The sequence below is a fragment of the Oncorhynchus tshawytscha genome, linkage group LG27, assembly GCF_018296145.1.
Source record: "Oncorhynchus tshawytscha isolate Ot180627B linkage group LG27, Otsh_v2.0, whole genome shotgun sequence".
In the NCBI taxonomy this organism is placed as follows: Eukaryota; Metazoa; Chordata; class Actinopteri; order Salmoniformes; family Salmonidae; genus Oncorhynchus; species Oncorhynchus tshawytscha.
Window position 1 is genome coordinate 14,099,335 of NC_056455.1, and position 9,933 is coordinate 14,109,267.

Below are 9,933 nucleotides of genomic sequence, written 5' to 3' on the forward strand. Positions count from 1 at the left end.
AAATTCTTTATTGGAGTGGTGGGGAAACAACATGAATTGTGTAATGCAGTATAAATTTGACCTAATTTAAAAGTTATATAGACCTTTGAGAATGCATACCCCCACCCTGTCACATGACGAAGACAGAGTTTTTTTCTCAGTGACCAGCCTTTATAAAGCAAGTTTACAAGGATAGTGAGTTTCGTTTGCTCTGAGAAACTGCAAAGAGTTGTGTGGCTGTGGTGGTGTCACGTCCTGGCCATAGAGAGGCGTTTTATTCTCTATTTTGATTAGACTAGGGTGGGCATTCTATGTCCTTTTTTCTATGTTTTGTATTTCTATGTCTTGGCCTGGTATGGTTCTCAATCAGGGACAGCTGTCTATTGTTGTCTCTGATTGAGAACCATACTTAGCTACCCTTTTCCCCCACCTGTTTTGTGGGAAGGTAAAGTTGTAGTTGTTTAGGGCACATAGCGTCACGGTTGGTTTGTGTTGTTCTTCATTTGTCTGTGTCATATTTAAATAAAGTTCAAATGTAGCTTACCATGCTGCACCTTGGTCCAGTCCTTCAGCCAGCCATGACAGGTGGGTAGATGTAAAGGTGCATTTGTGTTTATATGTGTCTGTGAATGCTTTTGTCAAATGTCATCCTACTTGCACCAAGAACCTCCGGGGTGTGTGTGTATGCAGGAAGTAGTTGACAGAGAGAGGAAGAGATGCAGTGTCTGCTCTGAATTAAAATCAGCTCCGCCCAGTCCGATACAACAGGTGCCATGGAGTCCTCATTCTTAGTCATTGGGATCTCAGAAAGTAGAATTTGCGTGTTTAGCTTCTACATCTGAATGAAGGGACAATATAGTATTGCCTTCTTTATGTCTAATGTTTTTAGGACAAATTATGTTGATCTAGTAGATCTGTTCCCAAGTAATCCCTTGAATAAGTAGAGACGTGATCGTGTCTCAATGTATGAACTTATTATGTTATTTCCAAATACAATATCTGTCTGGTCTTACTTGTGGTCAATGTGCAGTGTACAAATGATTATCATTATGTTCCAGCCCCCTATTCACTCAGAAATAAATCGTCCCACGGCTGAATCAAGTTACCTCTGGTCTATAGTGACTATCCATTCCTGGTTGAAAATCACTGCTTGTTTCTGAAAAATGTTCTTTATCCACTCAATGTGTCAAAAAGGACAGAACCAATGCTTATTAAAAAACAGTATTTATTAAGAATATGACAGCTACTGGTAAATGGATCAAATTAGACAATCGTATCTCATTCCGTATACATACTGTATTCATATGTGACATCACATGTCTGTACTGGTCATTTTAAGTCAGGTACCTGTAGTCTTATGAACAGCTAATATACAACTTCATTTGATTACCTTCATGTATGACAATGCATTTGTTTCCTTGTTATTTAAATTATACTGCCATGTATGAACATAACACTGAGAACAAACATACTTGGAAAAAGTAGTTGACAATAACTCACTAAGGCAGCTATACGTTTAAACTATTATAGGGCTGTGTGTCCAAAATTAGTTTGATACGCTTTACAGGGCACACCCTTCATTTCAACCTTAGCATGCAGTGCCATCTCTGATATTAATTCAGATGTTAGTGAGAATCTTTATTCCTATCAAACTTTTCTCAGGAAATGATCATTTATGAAACTGGCTTTGTGTTCGGTCTAACAGATGATTTTGTCACTGAAGATATGTCAATTTAGATCAGGTGGATGGAAACAAAATGTATTGTCCCTTTAGTATCCACATACTGTTAGTCATGTTTTATCTCCCTTTTCAATCCTTTTCACAGGAGTGTGTCATTAGGCTGGAAATCCTTCCTTTGTCTTCTAAAAATAAAATGTATTATGTTCCTTCATCCGTGTGGCATGTCTGTGAATGACCACTGAGTGCTTTTGACAGACACAGCCTCGGCTCATCACTGTGTCCTTCCTTCTGGTCGTTGTATGGCATCTTGTGTGACTGTTGTACTGCAGCTGCTATAGCACAGAGTTGCACGATATCAAGAGATCGTTCCATCCCAGAATTTAATGACAGTTTAATGGAATCTGCTTAGTATAAGGTATATTTCTTATGAAGATATAATGGAATCTGACATGTTAAAGTTTATTTTTATATATACCCTGTCCAATGTTGCTGTCAGATCATGTCTGAGAAACTCTAGACAAGCTTCTCTAGAACTGAACAAGAGACAGTATTGATCCAGTTGTTAGATGGTAGACGAGAGCTCTTATGAGGATTTTTCCAATTCAAATCATTCACGTAAAAGGTTTATTGAAAAACATGGATCCCTCAGAAGGTCTTGAGTGCAAGGATTCAGAACCAAGGTCCCCCAGTAAGTAGTCTAATGATCAAATGGATTCTTCTCCTCACAATGACAGACATTTGGTAAATGTTTCAGACTTTGATCTCCTCTTCCTCAGGGAAGGCGTAGGGGACTTTAGGCTGGCTGAGAGGTGAGGAGGAGGAGGCAGAATCGCTGCGATGACTCCTGGAGAAGGAGCCTCCCCCATAGTGACGCGCCAGCATGTCAGCTGCTCTCTGGAACCTCTCAGCTTCCATAACTGGTTCTACCTGTGTAGGAGACCCCATAGATGCATCTGGTGTCTCAAGAGACCTCCCATCCTCCTCCTCTCCCCTGTTGTTCACATTCACTTTGAGTGGAGTGCTTGACATGGAAGGGTTTGATGAGCTTAGCATGGGGCTAGGCACAGCCAGCTCAAACACAGAGCTCTGCTCCTCCTCTTCCTCTTCCCCCAACTCCCAGCTGTGATTGGGCATAGTGAGGCAACTGGGGCTGTCAATCATGCCCAGAACCTCACTCATGAGGGAGGGGCCAAGGTCCACTGTGAACGAGGTGAAGGAGTCGGAGCGCGTTAGCGCGAAGCCGTTGTCTGGGAGCGAGCCACAGCGAAAGTCCTGAGCGAACAGTCCGGTGCCGTCCTGCAGCTGTTTATCAAGGCGGGAGTGGCGGGGTAGTGTGACGAAACCAGACTGCAGACCTGCAGACAGGAGACAAACATATTAAAATGTAAAACATTTTTAGAACAGTTCTTGCCTTAAAGGGCCATTGTCTCTTCTATTACTGCAGCTACAGTATAATATCCAAGTACTTTCATTAGACAGAGAAACCAACTTTTAAAGAAGTGCATTGAAAATGTCTGGGAACCTTGCAGTTTGGCTCATTGGCCAGAGGGTGACAGTATAAAACAAGCAAGGTGTTTAGTCGTTTCAGAGCACCAGCCCAACCCACACACACATTCCACGGTGCCATGACTTCACTGGTTCTGAATGCTACCTGTGTGGGGGATGGGGGGAGGGCTTGGTTTTTTGCCTAGTGGACAGTTCTCAGCCGATATTGAAGAGAAGTGAGAGGAGAACCCAGAAAGGCATATAAAGAGGATAACAGAGTGGGAAAGAGAAAGGAACTTTCTTCTTTAAAAAAAAAAGTTGATGACGTGGAGAGTAGAAAAGGAATGAGAGGAAAATGGGACAGGAGATTTAAGAAAGAAGAGCTAAAGAAATGACCAGAATATACAAATGAACATGTACATCACAGTAAGAGGTGGTACAGTGTGAGTTAACCTGTTGATCCCCCAGATCATCTAGCTCTCTGTGCCCTCTGTTGGTTCTCTTTATTTGGGTACATTCCATCTGAGTTGGGTAACTATTCCAGTGGCTGGGGGGAATTCCAGACATCCCACATACTGTTCTAAAAACCCTACCCCTGAACACACACACACAGTTTCGCTGTACCAGCAGGGATTTAAAAGGGGGTTGATGAATGTTGGGTTTATGCGGTGCAGTCAAGTAGCCCACAAACACAGAAGATGACAGGAAATGCCCTCTCTGTGTCTTTCTCTCCCCAGCTATGTTTGTTTGTGTTTATAGGCATAATTGTACGCAGGTGTAACGAAGGTAATTTCAGATGACTCAGAAAAAAATGATCTGTTTGACTTTTTTAAATAGATTTTTTTACCCCATTTTCTCCCCAATTTCGTGGTATCCAGTTGTTAGTAGTTACTGTCTTGTCTCATTGCTACAACTCCCGTACGGGCTCGGGAGAGACGAAGGTCGAAAGCCATCCGTCCTCCGAAACACAACCCAACCAAGCCGCACTGCTTCTTTAACACAGCACGCATCCAACACGGAAACCAGCCACACCAATGTGTCGGAGGAAACACCGTGCCCCTGGCGACCTGGTTAGCGTGCACTGCGCCCGGCCCTCCACAGGAGTCGCTGGTGCGCGATGAGACACGGTATCCCTACCGGCCAAACCCTCCCTAACCTGGACAACGCTAGGCAAATTGTCCCTAACCCTAACCCAGAGTCTCTGGTGGCACAGCTAGCACTGCAATGCAGTGCCCTAGACCACTGCGCCACCCGGGAGGCATCTGTTTGGAGGTTTGAGAAGAGGAAATGGCAACCTGTGTGTGCGTGTGTGCAATATGTGCTTTTTCCCATTACAGATGTTCTTACCGTAGCTGTAGAGGGAGGTATCTGGGGAGCTCTCTGAGCTGGGGAACAACACCCTCTGGTAGCCGTTGGGCATGTCAATGTTCAGCTGGGGTAGTGAGATGGCGTTCTTGATGATGGGTGAGACAGGAGGCGGTGGGGGTGAAAGGTCACGGGAACCGATCCTGGCACGGGGCACAGGGGACCTGCGTACATGCCTCAGGGTGCGGGAGAAGAAGCGGGTGGTCTTCGTGCTACTGGTGGGTGAATCGGGGCTCACTGGTTCCCCTTTGCCCCCATGATTGCTAAGGAAGGAGGTGTCTCCAAACACATCGCCACCGCGGCCCACGTGCATGGTGTGGCGAAAGTCTGGGAGCGGTGGGCTGATCATGTCCACGGAGAGTTCGCTCTTAAAGCGCCTCTTCCCCTGAGAGCCCGACCCTAGGCCTTTAATCCCTGGCAGTTTTCCCAGACTCATGGTAGCAGAGATGAATACCCTTTAAATATAATTAATCACGGGGATAATAAATCCAGTAAGAAATCAGTCAACTTTTCCAATGTAAAATTAGTGTTAAAAGACACGTAAAACAACTTTCTGGATCCTTAAAAAAAAGAAAAACACAAATGATGTGCTGAGAATGTGTGTAGAATCCATTCTCCACACGGCAGCAAGTGCCAGCTATTCATCGAGCGTAAGCCTGCAGTTTGGCTTTAGGAAGTCCCACTGAAGTTTTCAGCTGAATGATGGGTTATCTATGGGGTCAGTCAACATCCAAAGCTTTCTATCTCAGGATCAATTCTGTGCTTTAGAATGACTCCAGCCTCAAAGAAATCCTGTCCTCCTTCCCAGCAGCTTTCAGTCATGAGGAATAAAAAGAAGAGGAATGACACATCCCAGGGATTCTGGAATAACCACAGCCTATGTGGTCTGAGAGCTTGGGATCCACTGTTCTTTTCCCAGACGGTGGGTTTTTGAATGTCAGTTCAGAAAATATATCCAGTTGCGGCTCCAAATATATACTGACAGTGAAACATAACTCATCCAGTATTTGTGCAGTGAAAGAGTGAGAGAATACCAAGAGATGCTCATATTCTGTCCATCAGACAAAATACATTTCACTCTTTGTGGATTGGAGTATTGCCTGACTGTTATTTTGAACTTGTGTTTCTGCTTGTGAACACTAACAATATAACTATGATGCTCTCTCTGTTGGCAAGCTCATACCTGTGAACGTTTCTAGAGCTAAATCAATCTTAGATGTGCACAGCAATTTCTATAATTAGGTCATTTAAATGCACCTTTCCCTTCAGCAACAAAAATATACAGGTCCTTAAACTTCCCTCTCAAAGTTAAGCAATGAGGCTTTACAAAATATTCTTGTTCTTGTCTTTTTAGGATCAGTCCAAACTGAAGTCTATACCTACCTTTAAAATGAGCACCAATATCTTTTGTCAAAGCTGGACAGCCAGCAGTGTTACCTAGAGACCCCTTTCTGTGAAAACCATCCAGTACACAATACAGTGGATAGGAGTCAGGCTGTGTTACCTAGAGACCCCTTTCTGTGAAAACCATCCAGTACACAATACAGTAGATAGGAGTCAGGCTGTGTTACCTAGAGACCCCTTTCTGTGAAAACCATCCAGTACACAATACAGTGGATAGGAGTCAGGCAGTGTTACCTAGAGACCCCTTTCTGTGAAAACCATCCAGTACACAATACAGTAGATAGGAGTCAGGCAGTGTTACCTAGAGACCCCTTTCTGTGAAAACCATCCAGTACACAATACAGTGGATAGGAGTCAGGCTGTGTTATACATCTGAAAGTGGTTATGTTTAAGCTGCTTGGCCCTGTGTGCTCTGTCCAATAAAGTTGTTGGAGATTATAAATAACTTTTTAAGGAACTGTAATGGGATTATGTCAGCTTTAAAACAACCTTTATTACCACCTCACTCTCACCCAGTGCTTTCTCTTCTCACCACTACAGGTTTCAACACCAACACAACACCAAGACAACAACTCTCACCAACCAGGTCACTTTAGATATGGCTTATTGAGGAGTGACTCAATAGGCTGACACCTTTGATTGTCAGCTAATAATCTTCTCTAATGCACCTACACACATGAACTCAGATCCTTCCAGTTAATGATAGAGGTTTCTAGGCTGCCGCAAGTCTCCTCAATCAAGTCCTTCTTCCCTTCAGATACAGTAAGTTTTTCCAGAAACTAATTTGTAATCCTGCTTTGAAAGCAACCTCACCTTATTCTCCCCTGTAATCAACAACTAAAATATCTCCAACCTGTCACTCACTAGCCACTCAGTCGTTTTAGTATTCACTCATAGAAGTTTGATCTTGAATGTACAGTCCACAGGGGTGTTCAGCTTTCAGTCCCTCTGAGACCCAGCAGAAAGAGCAGGGGGTCCGTTCACACATGTCGTCTCCACTAAAGCGCTTTATCTGCGTGTGGCACCAGACAGTCCATGGGACATCCTGTCACTTCGCTCCCCTCTCACCGGGACTGTTGTCCTCTTTTATCCTTTGTTGTAGAATTCAGCACATTTACCACAGGCCCGGGACACCAGGCATTTAGGGACAATGAAACACTATACAAAAGGGATAATGCTTCTTTAAAAAAAAAGGCAATACACTAAAGTGCAGTAATCCGTGCGACTGTTGTGTCTGTGTCTTGGAAGAAAAGGAGCTCCTCTGGGATTGGCCGTGTCCTGGATTAGCTTCTAATCCCTCTCTCCATTCCTCTCTCTCCTCTCTCGTTCTCTGCCTCCCACAATCCAGATAGTGTTTTGAGATACAGGTAAGTGGCTCCTCTCTCGTTCTCTGCCTCCCACAATCCAGATAGTGTTTTGAGATACAGGTAAGTGGCTCCTCTCTCGTTCTCTGCCTCCCACAATCCAGATAGTGTTTTGAGATACAGGTAAGTGGCTCCTCTCTCCTTCTCTGCCTCCCACAATCCAGATAGTGTTTTGAGATACAGGTAAGTGGCTCCTCTCTCGTTCTCTGCCTCCCACAATCTCTAAGCTCCTCTCTCGTTCTCTGCCTCCCACAATCCAGATAGTGTTTTGAGATACAGGTAAGTGGCTCCTCTCTCGTTCTTCATTGAGGCCACGTCAGGGCTGCCTGGAGAAGACTTCACAGAGAGTTACAGAGTTAGAGAAAAGGCAACCATTAATAGGACTCACATAAATGGGGTCACATAAATGTGTCCGGTTGCTGAACATCTACATTGACTTATTTTGGGAATGCTTCTTTTCACCCAGTTTTGGCTCATGAGTCACTTCTAACGGCCAACAGGTCATAAATGTATTTTCTTTGGTATGTGAGTTTTTTTCCAAAATAAGAGCAACACAACAAATTTTCGAGAGCGTAGGTCAGACTCCAAATGCAATATATCCATTTCAACAAGACCAGTTCTCACAGAGTTTTTACAGCAGGGTTCCCAAACTTGCGGTCCGCAGGTCAGGTGATTTTATTTGTACTCTGAGCAAAAAAAGAAAAGCATAAAAGACTGTAAAAACACCAGAAAATCAGCTCCAAGTGATTCTGGAAATCTGTTCCAAACTATTCCCATGTACAATAGAGAGATGTGTGATTTAATAAAAATGTCATGTGATTATGTTTTGATCAAACATTATATATTTTTAGGCTTCTTGCGGTCTACAAATGATTTGTAATTATGTTCCGGCCCCCTGACCATCCACTCAACAAAAAAAATCAGTCAGCGGCTGAATCTAGTTGATGAACCCTGCTTTACAGAATCTTAATTGTTTAATTGTCAGGTTTGTCTCAAACCCTCTTAATTAAACTGACACCCTAGAAGGAATGCGGAAATGACGTAAGTCTGTATTCTGGAGTTACAATGTACCTCTAATTTTACACAACTAACTGTATTTAAGGCACTTCAGGACTGTGTAGATAGGTACAAGGTAGCCATGTTTATGTAGGCCTACTCTAGTCTGCCATGTTCAACCTGCATGCTGAGGAAGTGAACATCTAATTTAGCCCCGTGTGGCTTTGGCTGACTGCTCCACAGCGTCTCTGAGGATTAGTGTCATGGCCTGTCAGTGTGACGTGGTCTCATTTGGAGTACAGGGGTTAGAGTAGAGGCACCTGTGGCTGCTGCTACTGAGGCTTAGGATAGTGGGGGAAGGAAAGGGGGAAGGAGGACTGAGGATGTTTTTAGTCGTCGCCTGTACCGTTTCGTCTTCTCATTAACGATTAGCTGCAATTCAATTAAGAGGTTTATTAGTCGTCTGCGACGGTAGCGTGCAAGTGGCTGGGAGGAGAGACGATCGCTGCTGGCTGGTTGCCTGCTGTGTCAAAACAAATCTGTTGTAAAGGATGCCTGTCCCTGGATAGTTGCCACTCCTATCGTTGCCACTCCTGTCTCTGTCTCTTATAGCACCTCTGCAAGCTCCCTTAATCTCACATAAAATGGCCCCCTCCTTCCCCTACCCTGACATTTTACACAGTCCCATCTCTCCCTCTCTTTATCAGTACTTCCACAACTTTCTGTGAGCTTTTAGATGCCTCTGTGCTCATAAACCCTATACTGCAGATCAGGAATCCACTGGAGGCTCTTTGTACAGTACATGGCCTGGTTAGAGACGCACAGGGAGATGCATGGCACTGCTTAACATTATATTTATTATTTACTTGTACCGGCGCACATTCGTAAACATTATGCTGCAAGGCTGGTGAGGGCAGCCTGTCTGATTGTATTTAAACGAGGGAGGGAGGTACGGCGATCTGAAACTAATGGGAGCAGTGTGTGAGGGGAAGACAGCCGGACGCGCTTCAAAATGGCCGTCAAATAAAGGACCTAAAGCTCTGAATGGAAACACTTTTAATCTCCCTTCCTTGTCAATGTTTTCCTTCTCTGTCTCTCTTTACTCTTTTTCTCTCTCTCATCACTCTTTCCTTGCCTCTTTCTTTCTTTTCTTCTTTCCCCTCTCTGTGTCCTCCTGCTTGCCCAGTAAATGGGTTTAAGTCTTCAGAGGAACAGCTGGTACCACAAAGCCCGCAAATTGTAGAACTGAGCTCTGCACTGGGATGGTTCTGTCTCAGTGGGTCAGCTCTGAGGCTGCTTCCACTGGAGAGTCCTGGTCCCTTTAGAGCAGGGTTCCCCAACTTGTGGCCTTCGGGGCGTGATTGATTTTATTTGCCCCCAAAGTTTATGAAAAATAATAATTGTTGGACATAAAAAAGGAGGAAATCAGCTCCAAGTGATTTTAATTTGGAAATCTGTTCACGGGTATTCCCACGCATTATAAAGAGACACGTGACATATACAAATGTAAGCAATGTTTGAAATTATTTTGTTTTAGTCTAAAAATATACATCTGCTCAAGAAAAAATCGTCCCACAGCAGAATCTAGTTGATGATCCCTGCTTTAGAGCATTGCGTCACCAGGCTGTAGGTTAAGACGCATAACTCCAAATACTGTCA

General features: G+C 44.0%; 2 protein-coding genes across 13 annotated transcripts in view; both read right to left on the reverse strand.

Annotated features, from left to right (window-relative positions):
- Positions 1–668, reverse strand: part of LOC112226127 (PRKCA-binding protein) — a 33,912-nt gene extending 33,244 nt beyond the window's left edge. For 8 of the 12 annotated variants that reach the window (XM_024390389.2, XM_024390388.2, XM_042307116.1 and 5 more), the window contains exon 1: positions 524–660. The gene's annotated coding sequence lies outside the window, so the exon portion shown is untranslated. Of the gene's footprint in view, positions 1–523 lie in introns of all 12 variants that reach the window. The other 4 variants (XM_024390394.2, XM_042307119.1, XM_024390392.2 and 1 more) reach the window with 2 other exon arrangements.
- A 525-nt stretch (positions 669–1,193) lies between these two features.
- LOC112226151 (cdc42 effector protein 1) lies at positions 1,194–7,487 on the reverse strand. The gene is made up of 3 exons (XM_042307122.1): positions 6,082–7,487; positions 4,493–5,947; positions 1,194–3,015 (listed from the first exon to the last, which is right to left on the reverse strand). Exons 2-3 carry the CDS (start codon positions 4,944–4,946, stop codon positions 2,411–2,413), a joined length of 1,059 nt encoding a protein of 352 aa, XP_042163056.1. The 5' UTR covers positions 4,947–5,947; positions 6,082–7,487; the 3' UTR covers positions 1,194–2,410.
- Between the last annotated feature and the right edge of the window lie 2,446 nt (positions 7,488–9,933).